The sequence below is a fragment of the Aspergillus pseudotamarii genome, assembly GCF_009193445.1.
Source record: "Aspergillus pseudotamarii strain CBS 117625 unplaced genomic scaffold BDV38scaffold_60, whole genome shotgun sequence".
NCBI lineage: Eukaryota > Fungi > Ascomycota > Eurotiomycetes > Eurotiales > Aspergillaceae > Aspergillus > Aspergillus pseudotamarii.
Window position 1 is genome coordinate 42,804 of NW_022475074.1, and position 22,001 is coordinate 64,804.

The window sequence follows — 22,001 nt, forward strand, 5'->3', positions numbered from 1 at the left end:
GCTGAGGATGGGAGATTTCTCTTCAAGTGGGATAGCATTCTTCAGTTCCCATCTTCATGTGTATACCGTCATCTCTAACCTCTTCCCTCTTACGGGTCGTCTGAGGCCGTACCTGCTCCCCAACGTCTCCGGGCGGAAGTACTCCTCAAACAGGCCGGACTATAAGTGCTTAGACGAAGACATGGCTACTTCAAGTCCGTGGGAATGTATTGAGAATAAACTACCTAAGCATTAGAATACAAGGGGATTGTCCAAGCTCGTTAAGTTCCACCCAATCGAGTCGTATGATATCATAGAAGAATGAGAAAGAGAGAAATAAAACCATAAAAGCAGTCGAGAAACGGGTAAATAGCTGACGAGATAGCTTCCGCCCCCTCGAAAAGCCAAATCGCTAAGGAAATCAGAAATCAAGTACTGTTCTACACAAGGTGAGTCACCTGGAGGTTCTGCACAGAGTCATTCACCTCATGTTCAGGCTGGGGAGGGTGATACAAACACTGGCCGACTAGGCAGCTGCAGTGCCATTGACGGGAGCTTGTTGGTAGTAAGCGTAGGGGTTGGGCTGCGGCGTGGGAACCGCGGGGGGCTCAGGGACGGGAGTAGCTTGGTTGGCGCTTGGAGGCGCTTGGGCTTGGGCTTGGGCCGCGGCGCCGGTCTTTGCATGAGCAACAGATGCTGGGCCGTGGACTTCGCGATCCAGAGTCATGTACTCCTTCGCCGCATCCTTGGTCCCTCGCTCAAGCAAGTAGACCATATAGATCTGCACGAGTTCTTTCACTGCATCTGGAGTAAGAGTGCTCTTGGACCGGATGTCATCAGTGACCTGCTTGATGCGCTCGTACTGGACGTTCTCCGTCTCGGAACTTGTGGGCTGCTCCAACTCGAATGTAAGATAACTCGCCCAGAATGGCCGGCTGTCAAGGTAGAACTGTTGGTTCTGTTGATACACCTGCCGGGCCTCCTCAGCCGAGCCCTTGATCTTCCAGAGGAGTCGGGCCCATTCCGCAACAAGAGCTGCCTTGGTGGCCAAGTCACACTGCGGTGAGTCGAGCTGACTCTTGTACACCTCAATTGCCGCCTCGAGGCCACCGTGACGGCGAGACATGTTGGCCAGAGATACAATAGTTTCAACGTGATTTGGGAGATGAATGAGGATGGCGCCGTGAATTTCTTTGGCTACATCTACCCGTCCCGACATCTCCTCAAAGTAGGCATACTGAAGGCGAGTAGCCGGGTTGGCAATCGGCACATACAGATAGCTTGCGCGCTGGTAGATGTTCCGCACTTCCTCCTCTTTGCCAGACTGTCCGGCCATCCACCGGGCATAGCGTTGCCAGAACTCGTCGTAGTGGGCACATGTGACCAAACAGCGCTCATACAGGAACTGAGTCCGTGAGTATGAACCCTCGGCCTCTTCAAAGTCGAGATATTTTCTCCAGTTGGACAGCTGACCCTCATCCAATTCAGTCACGTGGAAGTATGGGCGCTTGATCTCGGACTCATATGTCCAACGCTTTGTGGTTTCTGTCTGTGTCTTGGAGAAGATTTCGAGGTGATAACTGTCAACACGCAGTCGGATATCCCTCTCGACCTCGGCCTCGGCCTTTGCGCCCGGAGCAACATGTCCGGCAGCAGCATCAAGCTCTGCACGGAACTGAGACAGTGTCTCTGGAGGAGCTAGCTCTGCGACGGGACGAGTCTGCGCGAGTTGCCTATAGCGCTCGAAGTAACGAGCATATTGATGCATTGGGATGTGGATGACACGGCCAAGAATGGCAAAGATCTTGTCATAGGCTTCCACTCGCTCCTCAAACTCGATATACTTATCCCAGAATGGGTGTGCAAGGAAATCTAGGCCAACACTGCTAGCACCACGCTCAAATAGCCTGCAAAAGTCAAGATACGTTAGCAAACTTAAGTTCGCCAGCCACAGGTTTGGGGATGGGAGGGCGAGAGGCAAAGGGAATTGGCAAGGATGGCAAACATGAGCATTTAATCTTCAGTGCGAGCCCAAACAATTGAACGACTAAGGTGAGCAAATATTGTGAAAACGTTTCCCCCGTCTGCATCGTGCGCAGAATAGGATCCACCGGACAGAGTCACTGGGGTTGATATCCGTGCAAGGAATGATGCTTGATCTCAAAGCAACAATGTTCAAGGGCAAGGAAACAGCCTGAGAATGTCATGGGTGAGAAGTAACTCCAGTTGAATCCGGGTCAGGCAAACATCTCACCCATCATTGAAGGGAACTGTTGTCAACGCTTTTTGCACTATGCGGTTTCGACACCACAATAATGTCCGTGCTGCCTTGGTAACGGTTACAGGAGGGGAGGAAGGAAAACCAGTTCTAGTATACTTACTCTCGAATGACGTCGGCATCGTGGGAAGTCTCCGCCTTGAAGGAGCAGTAGTTGGTCCAAAGGTCGACGGATGGAGAGATGCTGGCAACACCTCGCTCGTAAACCTACAGAATCAGCGATGAACATGCTGGAAGAAAGAGTATAGACCGATAATCCATACCATGTCTGCTGCCTCCGTTCCTGTAATAGAAAATTCCAGATCGGCATATTTCTTCCAGTATCCAAATAACAGTGGAAACTTGGCAAGGAATCGGTCGTAAACATTTCGGACGGTGGTGATAGCTTGAGGGTTGGAGTTGCGGTTAATTCCTCCTTCAAGCGCCTCACCAGCGCGAACGAGTCGTTCCCAGGTCTCGAAGTTATCCGGGTCATCGAGCTATATTTGTAACAGACTGTAAGTCATGGGTCGCATAGGCCTGGAACAGGGAATAGACGTATCATACCAACTCGGCCTCGAGCTTCCTCAACTCCGCATTTTCCTCCTCGGAGCCTCCATAGTTATAATCCGCCATGATGGCCGTCGGTCGTGGACTAATTACGGCGCTTAGTGATGCGCAAGGTATGGAATCACACTCAGCGATGAGAGATAGCGATCCCGGTGCAAATCGAAAAGGGAGACACAAACAAGACAGGCAACGACAGGAGAATGGACGTTAGGTTCCGCAAGGGAAGAGATCTTGAACTCTCCAGCCACACCCGCGCCCGTTTTTACTTTTTGCTGAGCCTCACCCGAAAGTGGCTTAGCGCCCATTTCAATTTCAACACGGACGAGCATCTGGAAGCACTCCCCCGTGATCAATCAACAAGATCCCATTTTCACCCTCTGTCCCGATCGGAATTTTATCTTGCCCCGGAAAAGAGCAGGTGTGGTGTGACAAACCCGTCCATCATGTCGACCACCCAAGCAGCTGGCAGCTTGGCGAGCAAGCTTCCTCAACGACTACGCAACTTTTTTGCCCGCTATCCTCCGCAAATCTATTCCGCGGCCGTTGCACCACGCCCAGAGCCCACAGAGGAAGTCAAGGCAGAGTCTCTGCCATCACCTTACACACCCAACAGAGATGCGAAAGGCCACAAGCGGCCAGACCCCACCGAGTACTCTCCGTCCCGAGCTCTCCTTTACTCCAACCCAGATCATCCCAACCCATTCTTGCCTCGCAAGAACTTCCGCACGGGCAAGTGGATTGGCCCCCGATATGGGCTCCGGGCACAGGCCGATCTGGTGAATCTGGCCAAGAAGTACGATGTTGAGGCTTTACTACCTCCAGGCCGCAAATCGACCGAGTTCAAGGAAACGAGAAGGGAGGAAAAGGGATTACAGATCAAGGGTACCGGTATTGGACAGAAGGTCAAGGGTCACAAGTGGGAGCGGACAATGGAATCTCGCTTGGAGGAGAGACGCAAGGCTATGATGGAGATGCCGGAGATGATTCGGTTGTGGAAGCAGGTGAGTTTTCAGGTCCGACGGGGGAAAGATTCCTCAAACGCTAACATTCTGGCTCGCAGAGAGGTCACGGCCGTGGCTGGAAGCAATGGCCCAAGAGGTAAATGCTTTCGTGGATACCTTTTTCACTACTGTGAGATTTTATGTAATGTTATATCTTTTGCCGGTCCTCAGATCGCACGGCTCCACTGATCATTGTCGGGTTTTGGACGGGAGTTATAGTTCTCATATATGTACAAATAGATATTCATTAAACCTGCACATTGGACGTAGATGTACTGTCCATCTTTCGATAAATCATGCTACTTATGTTATAAATACATTTTTATAATATAAATAGATACAATAAAATAATGCTTCTTGATGGATGATTCTACGGCAGGAGAGCAAAGGCTTTAAAAGCGATGCATTAATTCTTTATGACTAGTTCAAGAAATCTGCGGTGTCACAACATCCCCTACCATAACAGTGCAAGTTTTAGGATTACCAGCATCCTGCGAAAGCTCCATCTTAGATAGGGAAGCGTGTCTCCCAAACACGATCTTGCTGTTGATCTTCCTCGTCTTTACCAGGGTTGAATAAGGCTCCTCTCGACGGGTGCCAGTATATGGGTCAACGCAGACCATCTGACACCGTTGACATGATCCGAGCACATCAAAGTGCAATTGTTCCGGCCCAACAGAGAAAGACTCCCAGGTGTCTTCTATATATGGACGTTCCGCGTTAGCTAGCTGGTGAAGATTCTCGGCGACAACAATGTTGGCGCGGAAGACATCGGCTTCTACGGCCCTCGCTGGAGTGCTGTGGCTAGGTCTGGGACTGTACTTGATGTTTTCGTTCAGACGATTGACTGACGAGCGAGAAATGAGCAGGATTGGGCTCTCATTGGATAGGAGGATTGGTGGTTGTTCAGGCGTCGGTGATGGGTCTTCTGGAAAAGAGCCAGGCATGAGGGCTCTCTGAGTCCTTCTAGGCGACCGAGTGGGATTTGAAATCCTAGTGGAAATCTGTGGCGGGAACCTTGCAAGTGTACACGGTACACCAAGGAAGTTGGAGAAGAAAGACGCCACGGTAGGTGAGGCATATGCCTGGACAACCACTCGATCACCGCAGACGCTGGAGGATTTCGCGCTCTGACACAGCGAGGTGGTGACTAGATTAGTGATTTCGCGGCGGAGAGAGACCTCCAGCTCTTTTGGATCTGACCCACAGGTAATGCGTAAAACACCACGCTCCAAGTCAATGACCGGCCGTATCAGTGCCATGCGGGGATATTTCTTCATACTGAGAGCGGCACCAGTACCCTGATGGATAAGACACCACTCTCGGTCCCATGCGAGACCTTCTCTTTTGATCTCCCAACGTTGACCCTCGGGAACCTTGAACGCTCCACAGCTCTTGATTGGATACACTGAAAGGCTCTCCACGTAGAAGCTGGGTTCTTGCAAAACAACTTCCATCGGCGGTACCAGTGATACAAGTTCCGGTGTCTTCTCGATGTAAAACTCGTCAATGAACCTCGTGAATGTGTCAATGTCTCTGAGGTTAGTGACCGCACCGAGACTGATTCTTAAAATGCCGGTCGGCCTCCCATCCATGACGTCGTGATCATCACCACAACGCAGTCCAGCGGAGAAGTTACGAAGCAATTCAGACCCAGTCCAGCCAAGGTTAGTTGCCGTTCCTCCCGGGTTGCAGTGTGATCCTGACCGGATATGAATCTTCTTAACATTCGCGAGCCTCTCAACTTCGGACTTTCCCACCCAAGCACCAGAGCTATTCCGTATGTTGAACGCAATGATCGGCCCTTGAGTGAAATTGTCAAAGTCTGATTCAGGGGACATATACAAATGGCAGACTTTCTCTCCATTGAAATGGGTCATCGCGGCCAACCGGTTGTTCAGTCGCTTTGCCAGGTAGCGCGTGTGGGACGAGACATTGCTCATCGATCCAAAAAGACGCTCATGTGTAGACAATGCCGAATCGAGGGCAATAATATTATGAAATGGCAAAGTACCATCCTCTAAGCGCTCGTGGATCGTGGATTTCCTTGCATGCCACGGCGTTCCTTGGGCCAGGACCATATCCACCGTCCCGCCGCCGAAGAACTTGCGTTTCTCAAGAATGCCCGCTGCCCTTTTCCGCACTATGAGGGCACCGAGATCGGGGAATCCGAAAATCTTGTAGAAACTGAGCGCCGTAAAATCCGGCGCAGCAGATGCGTCACTCAGGTCAAGGGGTGACGTGGAAACGAGAGATGCAGCATCAAGCAGGGTATAGACATTTCCTGCGCCCGAACTCCCCTCCCGGATCTTCCTACACCACTGCATAGGAGAACGGCGACCATTCAAATTCGATTGCCCAGGGTATGCAAATAGTCTGGGAAAGTTCTTTTGATCGGTAGCCAAATCCGATATCCACTGCTCAACCTCACCACCGGTCAGGAAGCACCTATGCCCCTTTTCCGCAAGCTCCCGCGCTCCTACCAAGCTCGTATGCGCATCTATAAAGTATCCATACCAGAATCCTTGAGATGATGCATCTCGGAACACATCTGCCACTAACTTGATAGCAGCGGTAGCATTTGCTACGAATACGAGATCGAACTCATCCGGATCCGCATTGAAAAAGCGGAGTGCCCTGAGGCGGATATCATCTACACGCTGCGTAGACAGCTGGGATGATGCAGATCGAGAATGAGGATTGCCGAAAAGGTTCGAAGTCAGATCGTGTGCGAATGAGTCGATCAACGACTTGGGATACAACGTTGTGCCGGCATGGTCTAAGTAGGTCGTATCTTGATACAATGTTAGCACAACTCTGGATATGCCTTAGGCTTCTAGAGTTCGGTCCCAAAAGGCCCACCTTTGAGAAATGGATACTCCCGCTCCCGGATGACGTCCACATCCTCCGAGTAACCGGTACAGTATTCCGCACGGCTCTCGGTTTGGCTTTTGGCTTGCATGGTACACGTAGAGATAAAGTCAAAGATATTTGCGCAGTACCAGTGTCACTTGCCAGCGACCAGCGGCCTTTATAAATGCCCGGGTTCAGGAAAGAAATGTGCCGGCAGAGCAAGGATCAGTGGCGACAGGTGACCTCGTGAGGGATAGAACGCTGGACCTGGCCAATGGTCATTCGAACTTCTGGAGACAACATCAGGCGTGACAGCCGTAGACGCTGATGATGCAATGTGATCCAGGTGCTATATGTGTAGCTTGGTCTAGAGGTCGTGATATAGCGCGGATTAGCGGTGGGATAGGCAGGAGTCGGGGGGTGCTGATACGTGCATGGAAAGTTGCCATCGGAGGTCACCGAGGTGGAACTCCTCTCGTCATAATCTTTGGTCTCTCGTTGCAGCGACGCAGCGCTGACAATTCGGGGTGGTCGGATAGAGGGCCATGTAACCCTAGCTACTAGAAAATGCATCACGCTAGATGCAAGACCGAATGAGGATTTCAAAACTAAGAGTCACATTAATTGAGACAAGAGAAGTGATGGGAAATTCAGCTGCCCCACTGTTCACGATTGATTTAATCCTTATCAGCCGCGGGGCGATCGGAAGGGACCGTCTCCGGGAACTTAGATTGGAGGAATACCCGCCACGCTAACAGGAACTATATCCTTCTATCACAAATGTCGCCGCTTGAGGCTGCCTGAGCAGTTCGTCACTAAATGAACTATACTCTACCTCGCTCACGAACTAGTGTAGGGATCTTCCCGGTAATCCACATGTGTGACCTGCAAATGCCAGTCCGGACCAATGGATATATATCTCGGGTACCTAATCGTCTAGCTGACGGCCTAGTGCTTAGGTGAAAGCATGCTCCAAATTACTATTATCATAGAAAGTTCAATTAGGGAGAAATCATGTGTCATAATATCACAAGGAAAGCAAAGCTGTGCAGGATTACGCCGAATCCGGTGGAGTCTGTGAAAGGTCTGGCTTCGAAAACAACATACACATAGCATCACAGGATCAAAGAAGAGCACCGGACACAGGCGATCGCAGCTATGGAATGGAGTCCAAAGTTCAATAAACAGAAACCGTGTCATCTTTCAAATAGTATCATAATATCATCACATCACTATCACATCGCGTAGTTTCATTACCAATCTTCGTCTCTCTCCCGGTGGGGGCGTCATTTCCTTTTCCCTTTTTTTCCCATTTTTCATTTCTTTTTTCTTTTTCTTTTTTATTTTTTTGTGATTTTTCCTTTAGCGCTTTTGGCGTCCCATTATCTATGTCATCCAAGTCATATCCGTAAATCATAAACTGTTCGAGGAAAGTAATGCGGAAAAATAAGCGAAATGGAGGAAATATGATTAGACCACATATTGCGGCCGGCGATGACTGGAGCTCCGACGATGTCCATGTCCACGCCGACTGCTGTGACTTCTCCTTCGAATTGTCGTTGTCTCCTTAACAACCACATCGGACCGACTGTGCAGAAACAGCGCCCAAAAGGCGGTCCAGAAGAAGAACACAATCTCCATGATGCCCAGCGCAAAGCAGGTCTTCAGCATCGCACAATGTTTGTTGACTTGCAGGGCCAGCGGGTTGCCTGTGCGGTAGCCATAGGCTCCAAAGGGGCCAAGGGAGACCCACACAGAGCCCCCATCCCAATGGGAGCAGTTGGCATTTGCGATGAAGCGCAGTTGGTAGACCCCGGCAATGAAAGCGCCGAAGAAGAGGAGGTCGACGAAAGCGACAAAGGCGGCTGAGCGCTTGGTGGTCGCGTGACGGATTAATGTGTCAAAGCACCAGAAGACTGCGATAGTGCTGACGATGAAAAGCACGAGGATGTAGGTCGGGGTGATTACATTGGCCTTGAGATATCCGTCGATAAAGTACGCCTATTTGGAAGTTAGAATCTAGACTCATGCCAGTGCAAACAGACAGCTTGAGGAGGGGAAGGGGGATGTGAGTGGTATGTCAGCCTTACCAGCATTCCAATGATTGGTATCAGGAAAAGAATCTCCACCAGGCGATTGCAAATGAAGAAAAAACTGCCGATCATCTTGATAGCCTTTCCACACGACGATCGTCGGTGCCAGCTGATTCAGAGATGTGAGTAGAGTTCCTCGAGACCGATTTTATGATACAGTTGAATGGTCACAGTTGAGTACGGTGACTATAGCGTCATCCCAGATGTGATAAATAGGTTTCTCGTATAATGGGCCGTCGCCAGAATTGAAATCGGACCTGGCGTTGACCGGGAGATGGACCGTGTGGTTTTTTCTAAATCGCCAACTCAACCGCACGAGGAGAGACAGAGTAAGACTCTATACAAAGCAGTTATGCAGGGCTCAGAGTAAAAGGAGCTTAATGGAAGGAAAATAAGAAGAAAAATATGCAAGTTGCGGCCATGGTCGAATGAAGGTGGCTGGTAAAATGCGACTGCGGGGTGGCTGGGAAACGGGAACATTGCGCCCAACAAACGACCAAATGATAGATTAGTACCCTAGAAAACATGTCTCTGAAACAGTTAGTGCGACCTCATACAGATTCTGATCAATAAGAACGACACCACCCCTGGTCAATCGTCCTCGTGGTGCATCTGCAAGCAAGTAGTTGTTCCCTGACGCCATTGTGTGTTTTGGGACGTGGGGCGGCCACGAGGGTCTGGAGCCACGGGTGATGATCCCTAGCTTATCTATTATCTATAAATCACCTATTTTTATCGCATCTTAAAACTACTACCAACAAGTAGACAAGTGAGACGGAAAAAAGGAGTTCTTATTCCAAACGCCATTATTCATACATTTCATGCGGTATCACAGAGGGTGGGAATGCAAATCAGGTGCGATGTCTAGAAATCGGAATATCTTCTCCTAAAGATATATACCAGCCAACTATGTCCATAGCCCAACCCTAGACAATTATGAAATTTCGTAAATTACCCTAGATTGCCCTCGTCATATCCAAAAGAAAATCATGATGTTCGTGGCACTGGCTGTAAGCCAGAATGTTTCTTAAACCTAAGCTTCAGCTTAAAATGCTCGCGGTGGTACATCCGTCAATTCCCGTTCGTCGTCAGAGCGAACGGTCGTCATCGGTGGTGGATGGGACGCGCTGACACCTGTAACTTGAGGTTGTATCTGGGAGTGATATGACGTATCAGTCTCGTAGCGAGGAAGCTGTCCGCCGTATGTCGGATTTTGTGTCCGAGCGTAACCATGTTGCATTTCATATCCATCTGCAACATCCTCACTTGAAGACGACCAATGTCCGTCATCATCGCGGCTATACATATTCGTGGCGTATGGGTTGTTAGCTGGAGGCATATACCTTGAGGCGCGTAATTGAGTGGGATCTTGAAAGTCAGGAACGCCGGATGCATTAAGCCTCTCCTCCTCGGGATTCCGCAGCGCGGCAGTGCTTTCGTTAGTGGCCACAAGAGGGGCAGTATCGCTTGGGGCGACCGGATCTCTACCCCAAGACCGAATCGGATAAGCTCGCCCCTTTTTCCACGGCTCTGTGATTGAGGGGAAGTACTGGCGATACGCGATGTAGGCACAGACAACGCCCAGAAGCGAGCCGGTGATCACATCAAATGGATGGTGCCTTGCGTCCATAATCCGACTCACTGCGATAAGAGTGGCACCAATACAAGGAATGATGATTATAATCGCCTTCCAGACCTCACCCCGGTTGTCCATGAAATGTAGCTTCCCGCAAAGCCACAGGGTCAGATAAAACAATCCGGCAAAGGAAGCTAAAACGATGTCAGTAAAAGATCACCTCTAGATATAGAAGGTTCCTCACAGCTGCTGTGCCCTACAAAAGGAATTAGCATTCTGGATAAAAGGGCCATATTCGACGATATTGGTCCATACCTGAAGGCCAAGAACGAAAGCCATCCTTGATAATCGCCGGATCACCCGTGCAGATTGTGTAATTCGACAAGCCACGAAATGGATCCTCACTTCCTGGTCGGGGCTGGCATCGATCGATGATATCTGGTCTGGGTTTGCCGCAGGCATTTTTGAGAACCTGGGTGATGAGGAACGCAAGGCCTTGGGACAGTAGAAGGCCAAGGAAACCGCAGTTGAACTCCCACAGCCGGTCTTTGAACCGGTATGGACCCGTCAGCTTCTTCTTTCCAGAAGCCGGGTCCACCGGTTTGTTGTGAGAAAACAATCCATCGATCAAGAGTGTATAAACCGCAATGATAATCAGAGGAGCCACGCCAGAGATACAAAGGGCGAGTGGGATGGACACGCGCTCATGGACAGCGTAAGGGTACATAAGGGAAATATTGTTCAAGGAGAAATGCTGATGATATGGCTCAATAGAGTCGATGATGTAAAAGCCGGCGATACATGCGCTACAGTCATGGCATTATCTCGTTAGCATGGTCTCGGAGAAAAGGTGTATATCAGCTGATCTTAAGGTGCACGAACACAAGAATCACATAGTCAAGGATGTATCTGCGAATGCCGAAATATGGTTAGCAACATGTGCATAACGTGCTTTGGGTCAGAATTAGACCGAGACCCACGAGATAACAATGCGCGGCCTTAATCGCCGCTTGGAGAACGGCAGTTTGGAGGGAAGGTGGCCCATTTTGGTGGTGATTCGTTGGGATCAGATCTAATCATAAAATCTCCGTAGAGGACCCCTAAGGATCAGGTTTCTCGTCAGCTCCTTTGGACGGCAAGGGCCACGACGCATTATAGCTGCGGTGAACACACCTGAGTTGTTAAGACAGCTTTAGCGCTACACACAAGACGGAGGATTCCAGGTAACCGTGATCCTGCGCGGTGATAATCAATGAAGGAATGTAGGCCCCAAAATGAGGTGAGAGTTCATGTAAGCAAAAACAAAAAAGAAATTCAAAGAAAAAGAAAAAGAAAAAGAAAATCTGGATAAATACAAGAAAGAAGATAGAAGGATCATATTTGGTCGCGCATTTACCTCAATTGGGTGCCGCCTAAGGCAACAGGCGAGTGAAGTGGCTTGGACGGCTGAGCCCTCCTCTTTTCAAGATGTGCCCAGACTCCTTGGCCCCACTGATGTCCAGACTCCAGACCCTAAGCGGTATGTACGTACGTGACAACCACCATGGTTTCTTTTTCTTACGGAGTAGCAAGAAATACAAGTGTGGATACGCTCTATGTCTGTCACATACTCCATACAGGCAGCCATATTCGCAGTGTCATGTATTGGTCCAGTACGTTACCATGTTGCTGATCGCTAAGGCTCGTCCGTTGATCCCCATAATAACCCACTCAGGAGGCTTCACCAGTCGTCAGCAGATCTGCAGATGGTTTTTTTTTTTTTTTTTTTTGTTTGTTCCCCTCAAAATTAAAAGCACGCTCTAATCTTGATATCATGCCACCACTTTGTTGGCTTTTACTCTTTGACTTCGCCGAAACAGTTCTTACTCCCGACACAGTGGTTCTTTGTACCGTCCTTTTTTGTTACAAAAAAAGCTCTAAGATAGAATGTAAGAGGTAAATTATATTCGAATAAATTAACCCTTGAGCATTGTAATATACACTTCAAGGACTTAAAAGCTAAGCAAGTTTTATCCATTCGAATACCGCATTAGAATATTTGTCCAGCCTGACTTCCGAAAAGAAACGATCTTGTTGAAATCTGAACATTTTTAAATGATTAAAACACATTGAGTCCGTGAATCATGTTCGCATTATGCCAGACTGTTAACTCTAGTCCGCTTACTCTAGCAGACGGTGATGTATAGACCGAGACTAGAATTTGTTAGCTATTGCCTCTGTTAGATCAATGATACTGGCAAACTTACGGGGATGGGTTGTAGTCTTCGAAGAAATCCAGCTCGGTGCTACCGGAGTTCTTCATTTCGTAGCTGACGGCCTGACCAGCCGGGCATTCAAACGTTGAGATGAGGTAGGAGTTGCCAGGGGAGATAGTAAAGCCCCCATAGTCTTCCTTGATTGCCGGGGCATTGTTGTAGCTGGTAGACTGGGTAGCAGCGGATTGGAGGGAAGCGAAGTCAACCTTACCGTCCCCGCTGAAGGAGTAAGACGAAGTCTCAAGATCCTCCTTCTTGGGGAAGAGGAAGACAAGGCTACACGTCTTTCCAGCGTCAGAGGAGGGGATATCGAAGTTGAAGATGGTCGAGACGGTGGACGAGATGGTGCCGTTGTAAGACGTGCCAGCGGCCGTATCAGGTGAGGAAGAGTCGATAGGAATGATCAAGTGAGGGTATTCATATTCGCCAGAGAGATCCGTGGGGCAGCTTCCACCTGCAGTTGAAGTACCAGACGGCTGGACGCTAGTAGCAGTCTGAGAAGGCGGGCCACTCGTAGTTCCAGGGGTGCCAGATGTGCCGGGAATAACCGGAACACTAGATGTGCCAGGGACTCCGGGAGTAGCAGAAGTTCCAGGGACACCAGGGGTTCCAGGAGTGCCAGGAATACTTGGTACAGGAACAACAGGCACAGTCGATGACTCGGGGCAGTAGGTCGAGGTCACAGTCGTTTGGAGAGTGACAACAGATCCACTCGACCCAGGAACATAAGGTACAGAGGCACTAGAGGAGGGACCGGGAACGTAGGGAACAGAGGCACTAGAGGTCGGGCCAGGGACTGGAGTACTGGAGCCAGGGACTGCGACAGAGCTAGAGCCAGAAGCAGAGCTAGAGCAAGAGTCGGCAGACAACTTGATATCCTTGCATTCAGTTACATCAGAGCTCTCCGTAGTATATATATTCAACCCGCCGTTCTGGCCAGTCGCACATGCAACAAAATCCGCATCACCATTGTACGAGACCTGACCCTGCGAGTTGATAGACCAACCGGTCATAGGCGTGGCCCCCTCATCACACTGGAACTGTGTAGTTGGATCTACAGGAATTGTTAGTTAACCGAGCGTATTGTCAAAGCTTGTGAAATGCTTCCGTACCAGTAATAATGCATCCACGACCGTTTCCATCCGTGAGAGCACCCTTGGAGTCGATGCAAAACTGAGCTTCTTGCAATCCACCGTGGATGCGGTTCTGTCCATCATCAAGCTGACCAACAGTTCCAGACTCGCCACCGGATGCAGTTAGATGGAAACAGCAATTGTTGCTCCTGCCAACGAAGGCATTGGCACCAGCAGCAAGAGCCGCAACGGTAGCGAAGTTCTTCATATTAAAATTAGCGAATGAAGCCACTTGGTGAAAACGAATGGAGCAGTCAAGCCTTTAAGTAAAGACCGTTTTGAGATTATTCAGATTGAATTGAAAAATAACAATGAGCAGGACAAGCAATATTTATAAAGACAGATGGGAACGAAGAAACGTCATAAAAGGTCCGGTATACCAGACGAGGTAAGTCAATCGAATCTACCAGCTCCACATCCATGTAGATTGAATAAATAGAAACAGATATGGCCAGTCACAACGCATAATGAAGAAGTAGTGGACCATGGATAGATGTGGTGGAGGCGCAATTGACTGGGTGAACAAGCTGACAACTGTCCGGCAAAGCCGGTCAGGCCTGGAAGCTTCGGGATTGCAAGGAAAAGATGAAAAAGATGACGACGTCATACAAAAAAAAAATCACCGTGGAGAAGCAATCCCATAGAGGAAACAAATTGAGAGTTGGCTCTGAGATCGAAGTCATATCAGTGGCCAAAAGCAGTGTAGGGCAATGGACCCGCGGTGGATCCAGCCCCATCGGACGCCATGCCCTGATCAATGACCCCGATTACACGGTTCGAAAAAGGCACTCATAGTAAGCCAAGTGGCAATAGTGCACCATCCACGGTACAGCTTTCATTTCTCAACCAAACATAGGCTCAAGAGTGTCAAGGCCACCATGGATCGCCGATTCTATTGATAAACAACCGCACAATAGACTAAGGCATTATAGATGGAATGGACATTCCGATCAAAGACGTACCGAACCACTGACGCTCCTACTATGTAGTAGAGACGAAGTGGTGAGGGGTGTAATATTCCCAGTGTCCTTCAAGACCTTGCATCATAATGGCTTCTTGCACCACCACCACCACCACCACCACCACACACGGAGTACTGTGACGTGTGAGGGGGCTCTGTCGTTGTGGTTAATTCGGTCCATCAGCCGTAGCGAACGGCATGGACCCTAACTCCATCTAAGTTATTTCATGGTGGATTAAACGATGGGTATCAAGTTTGAGGAGCGATAGAAGGGAAACAATTTCCCCGGATAGAATAAAGTGGGGAGTGGCGTCACATTCAACGAATGGCAAAACTTCTGCTTCTGACTATTCCTCTTTTGTCAATAGAGATCCACCACCCAAGTCATCATGTTGACGGTCAACCCTCTTTCGATGGGGAAGGTCTCAACGTCGATCAGGCTCGCCACGTAATGTCAGACAACAGCCTTCTTCATTGTTGATTTCCCTTGAATAGCATTCTTGCTAGGCAACCTCTCTAGTTCTACGTAATCTTGGGGCATTGTGCAATCATTGCCTCAGACAACTATCACCATCCCGGTGTATATATATCTATATATATAGAAACACGACTGGAAGTTAGCCCTAAACCGGTAGTATCCCTTGCATTGACGTGTATGAATCTCGTTGTGTGTACTTTGTAGTACAGAAGTCTCTGCAGGCTTTTCCCCAATGTTTGGGCGACCTTGGTTCGGATTTACTCCACATAAAATCCATGCCTCTTGGTAACAGCCCCATTCTATTATCCTGGTACTCTGTCAACGCAAGCGTCCAGGCGTTCCCCATATTTCCTCTAGAAGGATACGAAGAACTGTCGGTCCCTCAAGGGATACACGGCCTAGGACTCCATTGTTTACCCAACACATCTGAAACACCTATCTAAAAAGATTATAGTACGATTGGCTACCTAGGCCTCCTGTCCGTTAGATTCAAAGAATTGCACTAGCTAGAGTGCCCCCGCTGTTATCGATAGTGGCGTGCATTAGACTACTCTCCAGCCCAGACAAGCTCTCAAGGGAAGTAAACTTTCCGTCACCTTGACAGCCAAGATAATGGCCCCAGTAGGAGCGGCATGGCGTGTGGCCCTTGCATTTTGAGGCAGCGAATGCCGGTCAATCATCGAGACTTTTCTACACCGGGGCTTTTTCTTTCTCTGCGGCTGTGCGAGTCCAGAGCAGAGGTCTTGCATACGCGTGCGTAATCAGGGTCGTTTAGGGCTACTGCTCCAAACTCAACTCCGTTGCCCTGGAGTGGTACGCCGTCAGGCGCTCCATGTGGACCATTTGGGAGAGGAGACAGTGCCTAACCTCGTAATGTGTTCCTGACTCATCAAGCGAGAACTTGATAGGCAAAATTTGCCAGTAATCGAATGTCATATGCATCATAGCATAAACCTTGCATGTTAGTTTCCTAAAATATTAATCTACTAAGGACTAGTAGTATATGTTCATCCTACATTCTGTGAGGGAGGGGTTCCCTGTGTCTCAAATGTGAAAAGATTAAGAAGGGAAGGAGGGGGGGAAAGAAAAAAAAAAGCACCGTGACTCTCTATATAAATTTCGTACTTCAGTGGGTGTGGAGGACTAAAGACGAGTTGTAAACACTTCCCGGTGTGGCAAGCCGTGCGACTACCCGCACCGCTGTTCCTTTGTTCTAATAAAATGCCTTGTTCCTAGGTTTCTTGGTAGGATGATTCTTATATAGAGGATCTGCTGGGTAGTTGGCTCGATAGCAAGGGTCTCTCTTACTCGATTTCATGATTACTCACTCCTTCGGTCATTTCGCAGTAAGAAACGTTTTGCGGAAAGTATATAATATATGTTTCTGAGCCCAACTCCCTGTCTATGAGCTTACATCACTCTAAACAAATTTTGTTGATGTATGAATACATACTTGGTAAAATATCTACCACCAAAAGTCATGGGAGGCAGAAGCAGTACAAAGTGAAAGGAAATAAACCTAGAATAAGAAATTTTCGAGCAGCTACTATGTACTGTCCGTTGACCATGCGGGTCCTTAGTGTATTATCCACTCTTTGATGATCCCATGCACAACTAAATAATATTTTCTATGTTAATGATGGAAATTACAGTGATGTTGAGGGTGAAACGAGAACCACACTTCATTTGTTCCACACCACCACTGTTTGTAAGTACTCGATTGAGCCCAATACCTCCAGTAATGATATGAAAAGAAGAGGAGTCAGAGAGCCCTCATTCTATATTGGAATTCAGTTGAACGGATATACCATTGAAGGAGGGTATGCCCATCTGACCAGGTACCCTTCGAAAAGGGCATATGGTAAAGCAAAATTCCGTTGCTACAGGCCGTGGATCATAGATAAGGATCAGTTAAAATCAGGTGAATAAGGGTATCTGCTCTATTATTTTCATAACTAAGTCATCCGAGCAGCTCGAAATCTGCTCACCCTCTTCGGAGGGTCTTCGGTTTCGATAGGCACCGTTTCCGGCTCCTCACCAACGAAGCCGCCATTTTGCTGGATCATCCTGTTTCTTATCCGATAGAATTCGCTTGCAATCTCCTTCCTGTGTATCTGCTCATCGATTTCATCTGGCTCGGGTGGCATGGCGGCACCTTGAGAAACCTCGTGCTCGACGAGTGTGTCGGCTAAAATCTTCCCCTCAGGTCCTCGGGGAGCAGGGGGCTTCTCCATGATATCTGAGATTGGCTGGGAGAAGGGTTTGGGTTCAGATGGTTTGGCAGGGAACAAAGGCAATGCAGGAGATGATGACGTGATCGGCTTGCGGAGTGAAGAGCGTGCCTCGGAAGGACGAATATTGTTCTCACTGCCGCCAGTACTTCGAGCACTCTTGAAGCGAGAGGTCTTCTTGGGAGCATCATTCGTGACTGGGCCTTTCGCAGCTGATTCTGTACGCTCGACAACTGCATCTGAAAGGACAGGCACATCCGATTGCCGAGGCGCGACAGTCTTCTTCTCCGCAATTGGGGGCTTAGGGACTGGGGCAATATCAAGATCCTCGGCGAAAGCAACCTTCTTTTTCGGCTTCTTCTCTGGAACAGGTTCGTGCGCAATCTCGGTGCTCTTCTCAACCCGGACCACACCTGGCTGCTCAAGCTCTTTCTGGACCTCCGCAGGCAGCGAGCCTGTGTCTTTGCCCATATTCCACATTCCTCGAGCATTTAACTTGGCTTCTAGCTCACGCATCTGTTGATGGTAATCCTCGCTCAGAACTGTCCGAGTATTCCGTCCATACTCATCTTCCTCCTCATCATCTTCATCGTCATACGCGAAAGCGTCGTAATCATCGTCTATGGATATGTCACTTGCATCTTCGTCTAGCTCAAGCTCAGCGACAACAGCTCCAACTTCATTAAGCCCGTACTGCAGCATCTCGCGGCGTAACTTGGCATCCTCGGGAGATTCATCGATATCCGTAACGGGCAGCTCCTCCTGCTTTTCAGTCGCCGAGTCGGACGCCGCCGGCTTCTCTTTAGAATAAGCTACGGAGTTTCTATTTGTCTCCCGCAAGTTGGACTTATCCGGGGTATCTCCACGCTCTTGTTTGTCCGCTGAGCTGGGCTCATCCTCCGCTTTGTACTCGGACTGTCCATTTGCGTTCGGGGCGTCGGGGACATCTTCCACGCCTGCTTTCTTGAGAAGCTCCAAAAGCTCTGGCGCCTGGTCTCCGGGTGTCGCAGTTGAGCTCGAAATCACGTTGCCATCCTCATCGAGTTCCTCAACAATTTCCGTCATGGGAAAGTCCGAGGTGAGCTCGGCTGGTAATTGCTCAGCAGAATCAAATGCGTGTAGTTGGTTCTCTACCGAACGTAACCGCTTTTCCATAGTCGTGACATTCTGTTTCACGTAGTCGACTCGCCTCACCACAAGATCGATGACCTGTTGTTTGGTTCTGGCCACACCCTGTTTCACACCAAGTATCACTTTGACTTCATCTTCGGTGACCAGCGACCCCCCAAAGTCGCGACCTATCCGAAGAAAATCATCCATCGTGGCATCGTCATCGAGTTCGCTGACTTCGTCTTTCAAGCCATCGTACTCGGCCTCCCAGGTTCTCCAATGATAGAGAGATTCTTGTAGTTTCAAAATGTTGCCCTCGAGCTCGAGGCGTTGACGCTCAAGCTCCTGTAGATTGCTACCGGGGACACCCATCTTGAGTAGGTACTCAGCCGGGGATGGTGATATAACAGTTTGCGGGTACCAGCACCAAGCAAAGGAGCAAAGAGAGGAAAAGTCCAGCGCAGAAGGGGAGGGAATCGCGGCGGGGGCAAAGAAAATTCCGCGGAGCGGAACGGTCACTGGAGCTTTTGATTGGTCCGTGCGAGCTGCTGGGCTTAGGTACATTGGAACCAAACACCTTAAGGTCTCGACATCACTGTTATCTCTCTTGTCTTTCAGCATCATCCAGCAATATGCCGCCCTCTCGCGAGTCGATGCAAAACCGTGGGGATGAGGACGGTATGCTTAAGACTATCTATTCCCAAGAGACTCCTCCGCTAATATCTTTTCAGAGGTCTGCCCCGTCTGCAAATCCTCCCGGTACCTGAACCCGGACATGCAATTCCTCATCAATCCAGAATGTTATCACAAGATGTGTGAATCATGCGTGGATCGTATTTTCTCTTCGGGTCCTGCGAATTGTCCTGTAGCCGGATGCCACAAGACGCTACGAAAGAATCGATTTCGAAAACAGACATTCGAAGATATAAACGTAGAACGAGAGGTCGATATACGGCGCAGAGTCATGCAAATGTATGTTTATATATACCACTCAGGAAATTGGGGGAAAGCGAAATATCTAACGGTCACAGCCTCAACCGTCGCGAAGAGGAATTCGACTCGAAACGAGCCTGGGATGATTTTCTCGAACAACGCGAGGAGATCATTGCGAACCTTGTCCATGGCACTGAGGTAGCCAAGACCGAAGCTGATCTCCAAAAATATGCACAAGAGAACATGCGCTCTATCCGCGCCAACCAAGCCTTGGAGGCTCAGGAAGCCTCGTCTTTCCAAGCAAGACAGAGTGAAGAGCAGGAGCTGGCTCGTCTTCGCAGGGAGGCGGTACGACAAGAGTACGAGAATGAGCGCCGGGAGCTTCTTGCTGGACGGGAAGACGTTCTCAGTCGTCTTGCTGCTGGACGCCCAGGAGACGCTGCCACTATCGCACGCGAAGGCCAGAAAGTTCTACTCAAGAAGTCGTCTGCTCGACGTAGCGAGGAGGACCGTATACGACAGAAGCAAGCTGCCCTACGTAACTCGGATGCTAGAAAGGCTGGACAAGCTGGGATTACAGCAGCCGATAAGGCTGGTGATGCCGGTGATACTGGTCTTATCAAGGGTCTCAAGAGAATTAAGACACCGGAACCCGAGAAGCCTTACGATCCATTCGGGGGAATGGTTCCGGACAAACGAGACTATTACACCTTGCGAGACTTCTACCCGTCCAGTTATCTTGACCCTATTAGACAAGATACTCGTATGCAGGCTGGTGGGTATGACCTTCGAGAGTACTATTCGCGCACCTTGCTCGAGGCATTCGCAGGTTTGGGGTGCTTCATCGATGAAGAGGTGTCTGAACGGGAAGCGGCGAATACGAATACTATTGCAACAGAAGGTGCTGCAATTGCTGCATCTCCGACCGGTCCCGCGGGCAGCGCTTAGTTTGCCTAGAATTTTGGTATAGATTCATACTTTGTTTTGATGTTGAGGCATCTATGGCGCATTGGGTTAGGTGCATAGCGATGGCGTTCTCTATATGTTGGAAGAAGGGCTTTTCTTTTTTCTATCTGGTTTAGCATATGGCCACCCTTAACAATATTTATCTTGCTGCTTGTATCCTTTCATTGCCTGTCAGGCCCTCAAACCAAAAGAATTCGTAACAACTCAAAGGAGAATGCCCGCAATACAATCGGCGTTCTAGCCGCTTCATCATGTAAACAAGCACCATGCGATGTCCTTCTAGACGTATCTTTCTATTTTCTCGAGCTTCTAAAATAATTATAGCATGCGCAGCTGCTTGTAAGGAGACTTGTGCTCTCGAAATGTGTTTCCAAAAAATGTGGTAAGAGCTGATTTAAAATCCCGATGCAGATGGGACAATGCCTTTGAATTATCTACGCGTTCTTCATTTGTTATAGAAAACAAAAATATTGCTGCCAATGTCGACTAAGACTAGGTGTACAAAAAAGAAAGAGGATCAGCTCAATAATTTGGAGTAATATACAATGTTCTAAGCACAACTCATGATATTCACAACTTGCCCCCCGTGATCTGCTCGCCCAACTTCTTGACTCTACCCTGGATAAGATCCCAGCGAGCTGCCTCACTCTTCCTGGACTCGTTGACGATAGACTGGACAGTTGGGGGTAGACCCAAGTTCCAGACGTTCTCGCCCTGCTGGTGGTCATTGCGCCAAGCCTCGTTCTCACCCTCAGGGAAGACGCGGTCGATCTCAGCTGCGAGCTGAGCTTCGGTAGTGATAAAGTTCCGAGCATTCATGTACAGCGCTTGCAGAGAGTCCTGCTGCTCCGCTTGTTTCTGGGCGTTCGTAGCCTCCAATCGAGCTTTGGAGATAGTGAGACGCTCTTCCCGGTTGGGGTCTGGCAGCACCGGGGTGCGCTTAGGCAGCATCTCCTGGATGACCGAAGAACGGGTCAATCGCTCATCCTCTCTCTCCGGCTGCCGGAAAATGCGCTCGCGCCGTTTCTGCTTCTCGACACTGCGCTGCATCATCGACTTATCCGTCCGCTGCTTCCGGGTATGCAGTTCCAGAAGACCTTCTCTAAGGTTTTGTCTCCTCATCTCTGCCATTCGGCGCTTCCAGTTGATATATTGGGCATGGGGATCGTTCGGGTCGACTTTGGTTTCTTTGGAAGGAAGGGGTGTCGCGGCAGCAATATACTCCTCGGACGGCTTGTCCGCTCGGCGAACGGGGAAGATTTCGCGAGGAACAGGCAGGGTACCCTTGACATGTTGCTTTGAAGGAAGGTCAGGCTGAACGGTACGAGGGACGTCGACGAAATTGGGCGACTCTGGTCCGATTCGAAGAGAGGCCGAGGAGGTGAAACCACGGGCTTGCACAGAGGCAGTCCTGCAACTGCGGAAGAGAGACATGGTAAACACTCCCGTTTACTCCACCAAGACCAGTGATAGTAATCGAATATAAGAAGGGCGACAGATATGAAAACGTTTAGACAAAATTTAAACCAGACAAATCAACTCTCCATCCGCAATTTGGGGACCCGGACCGGACGATGACAGACGCGGTTCTGTTGCGAGGGCCGG

General features: G+C 49.4%; 9 protein-coding genes across 9 annotated transcripts; 2 read left to right on the top strand and 7 right to left on the bottom strand.

Moving 5' to 3' along the window:
- Positions 1 to 370: 370 nt before the first annotated feature.
- BDV38DRAFT_178224 (putative mRNA splicing protein (Prp39)) lies at positions 371 to 3,079 on the bottom strand. The gene is made up of 4 exons (XM_032052037.1): positions 2,804 to 3,079; positions 2,521 to 2,736; positions 2,361 to 2,464; positions 371 to 1,886 (listed from the first exon to the last, which is right to left on the bottom strand). The coding sequence occupies exons 1-4, from the start codon at positions 2,870 to 2,872 to the stop codon at positions 506 to 508; spliced, it is 1,770 nt and encodes a 589-aa protein (XP_031909941.1). The 5' UTR covers positions 2,873 to 3,079; the 3' UTR covers positions 371 to 505.
- Positions 3,080 to 3,249: 170 nt separating this feature from the next.
- Positions 3,250 to 3,908, top strand: BDV38DRAFT_286355 (mitochondrial 54S ribosomal protein mL59; the record flags this gene model as incomplete). The annotated part of the gene is made up of 2 exons (XM_032060646.1): positions 3,250 to 3,807; positions 3,867 to 3,908. The coding sequence occupies 2 exons, from the start codon at positions 3,250 to 3,252 to the stop codon at positions 3,906 to 3,908; spliced, it is 600 nt and encodes a 199-aa protein (XP_031909942.1).
- Positions 3,909 to 4,183: 275 nt separating this feature from the next.
- hxB (putative molybdenum cofactor sulfurase protein (HxB)) lies at positions 4,184 to 6,865 on the bottom strand. The gene is made up of 2 exons (XM_032052039.1): positions 6,670 to 6,865; positions 4,184 to 6,601 (listed from the first exon to the last, which is right to left on the bottom strand). Exons 1-2 carry the CDS (start codon positions 6,767 to 6,769, stop codon positions 4,233 to 4,235), a joined length of 2,469 nt encoding a protein of 822 aa, XP_031909943.1. The 5' UTR covers positions 6,770 to 6,865; the 3' UTR covers positions 4,184 to 4,232.
- A 579-nt stretch (positions 6,866 to 7,444) lies between these two features.
- Positions 7,445 to 9,472, bottom strand: BDV38DRAFT_257011 (uncharacterized protein). The gene is made up of 2 exons (XM_032055564.1): positions 8,751 to 9,472; positions 7,445 to 8,661 (listed from the first exon to the last, which is right to left on the bottom strand). The coding sequence occupies exons 1-2, from the start codon at positions 8,823 to 8,825 to the stop codon at positions 8,131 to 8,133; spliced, it is 606 nt and encodes a 201-aa protein (XP_031909944.1). The 5' UTR covers positions 8,826 to 9,472; the 3' UTR covers positions 7,445 to 8,130.
- BDV38DRAFT_257018 (phosphatase PAP2 family protein) lies at positions 9,451 to 11,726 on the bottom strand. Its single transcript, XM_032055565.1, has 4 exons — positions 11,503 to 11,726; positions 10,645 to 11,429; positions 10,574 to 10,585; positions 9,451 to 10,523 (listed from the first exon to the last, which is right to left on the bottom strand). Exons 2-4 carry the CDS (start codon positions 11,054 to 11,056, stop codon positions 9,799 to 9,801), a joined length of 1,149 nt encoding a protein of 382 aa, XP_031909945.1. The 5' UTR covers positions 11,057 to 11,429; positions 11,503 to 11,726; the 3' UTR covers positions 9,451 to 9,798.
- A 655-nt stretch (positions 11,727 to 12,381) lies between these two features.
- On the bottom strand, positions 12,382 to 14,113 carry BDV38DRAFT_178805 (putative GPI anchored cell wall protein). The gene is made up of 3 exons (XM_032052041.1): positions 13,697 to 14,113; positions 12,576 to 13,638; positions 12,382 to 12,522 (listed from the first exon to the last, which is right to left on the bottom strand). Exons 1-3 carry the CDS (start codon positions 13,923 to 13,925, stop codon positions 12,495 to 12,497), a joined length of 1,320 nt encoding a protein of 439 aa, XP_031909946.1. The 5' UTR covers positions 13,926 to 14,113; the 3' UTR covers positions 12,382 to 12,494.
- A 2,985-nt stretch (positions 14,114 to 17,098) lies between these two features.
- On the bottom strand, positions 17,099 to 18,961 carry BDV38DRAFT_178818 (prefoldin-like protein). Its single transcript, XM_032052042.1, has one exon. The coding sequence runs from the start codon at positions 18,867 to 18,869 to the stop codon at positions 17,112 to 17,114; it is 1,758 nt and encodes a 585-aa protein (XP_031909947.1). The 5' UTR covers positions 18,870 to 18,961; the 3' UTR covers positions 17,099 to 17,111.
- Positions 18,962 to 19,103: 142 nt separating this feature from the next.
- On the top strand, positions 19,104 to 20,530 carry BDV38DRAFT_257024 (TFIIH/NER complex subunit TFB3). The gene is made up of 3 exons (XM_032055566.1): positions 19,104 to 19,175; positions 19,229 to 19,469; positions 19,529 to 20,530. Exons 1-3 carry the CDS (start codon positions 19,130 to 19,132, stop codon positions 20,376 to 20,378), a joined length of 1,137 nt encoding a protein of 378 aa, XP_031909948.1. The 5' UTR covers positions 19,104 to 19,129; the 3' UTR covers positions 20,379 to 20,530.
- Positions 20,531 to 20,898: 368 nt separating this feature from the next.
- BDV38DRAFT_257025 (uncharacterized protein) lies at positions 20,899 to 21,964 on the bottom strand. Its single transcript, XM_032055567.1, has one exon. The coding sequence runs from the start codon at positions 21,828 to 21,830 to the stop codon at positions 20,967 to 20,969; it is 864 nt and encodes a 287-aa protein (XP_031909949.1). The 5' UTR covers positions 21,831 to 21,964; the 3' UTR covers positions 20,899 to 20,966.
- Positions 21,965 to 22,001: the final 37 nt, after the last annotated feature.

Bases quoted from the DNA above. Each gene is read 5' to 3' on its own strand.
- BDV38DRAFT_178224 (XM_032052037.1), bottom strand. From the start codon at position 2,872: ATGGCGGATTATAACTATGGAGGCTCCGAGGAGGAAAATGCGGAGTTG. The intron at 2,465-2,520 runs GTATGGATTATC...CTGATTCTGTAG, and splicing joins GAACGGAGGCAGCAGACATG to GTTTACGAGCGAGGTGTTGC. The intron at 1,887-2,360 runs GTAAGTATACTA...TGACTTTTGCAG, and splicing joins GATGCCGACGTCATTCGAGA to GCTATTTGAGCGTGGTGCTA.
- hxB (XM_032052039.1), bottom strand. From the start codon at position 6,769: ATGCAAGCCAAAAGCCAAACCGAGAGCCGTGCGGAATACTGTACCGGT. The intron at 6,602-6,669 runs GTGGGCCTTTTG...CATTGTATCAAG, and splicing joins GGAGTATCCATTTCTCAAAG to ATACGACCTACTTAGACCAT.
- BDV38DRAFT_257011 (XM_032055564.1), bottom strand. From the start codon at position 8,825: ATGATCGGCAGTTTTTTCTTCATTTGCAATCGCCTGGTGGAGATTCTT. The intron at 8,662-8,750 runs GTAAGGCTGACA...ACTTCCAAATAG, and splicing joins TACCAATCATTGGAATGCTG to GCGTACTTTATCGACGGATA.
- BDV38DRAFT_257018 (XM_032055565.1), bottom strand. From the start codon at position 11,056: ATGTACCCTTACGCTGTCCATGAGCGCGTGTCCATCCCACTCGCCCTT.
- BDV38DRAFT_178805 (XM_032052041.1), bottom strand. From the start codon at position 13,925: ATGAAGAACTTCGCTACCGTTGCGGCTCTTGCTGCTGGTGCCAATGCC. The intron at 13,639-13,696 runs GTACGGAAGCAT...CAATTCCTGTAG, and splicing joins TCGTGGATGCATTATTACTG to ATCCAACTACACAGTTCCAG. The intron at 12,523-12,575 runs GTAAGTTTGCCA...AACAAATTCTAG, and splicing joins GAAGACTACAACCCATCCCC to TCTCGGTCTATACATCACCG.
- BDV38DRAFT_178818 (XM_032052042.1), bottom strand. From the start codon at position 18,869: ATGGGTGTCCCCGGTAGCAATCTACAGGAGCTTGAGCGTCAACGCCTC.
- BDV38DRAFT_257024 (XM_032055566.1), top strand. From the start codon at position 19,130: ATGCCGCCCTCTCGCGAGTCGATGCAAAACCGTGGGGATGAGGACG. The intron at 19,176-19,228 runs GTATGCTTAAGA...ATATCTTTTCAG, and splicing joins AAACCGTGGGGATGAGGACG to AGGTCTGCCCCGTCTGCAAA. The intron at 19,470-19,528 runs GTATGTTTATAT...TAACGGTCACAG, and splicing joins CGGCGCAGAGTCATGCAAAT to CCTCAACCGTCGCGAAGAGG.
- BDV38DRAFT_257025 (XM_032055567.1), bottom strand. From the start codon at position 21,830: ATGTCTCTCTTCCGCAGTTGCAGGACTGCCTCTGTGCAAGCCCGTGGT.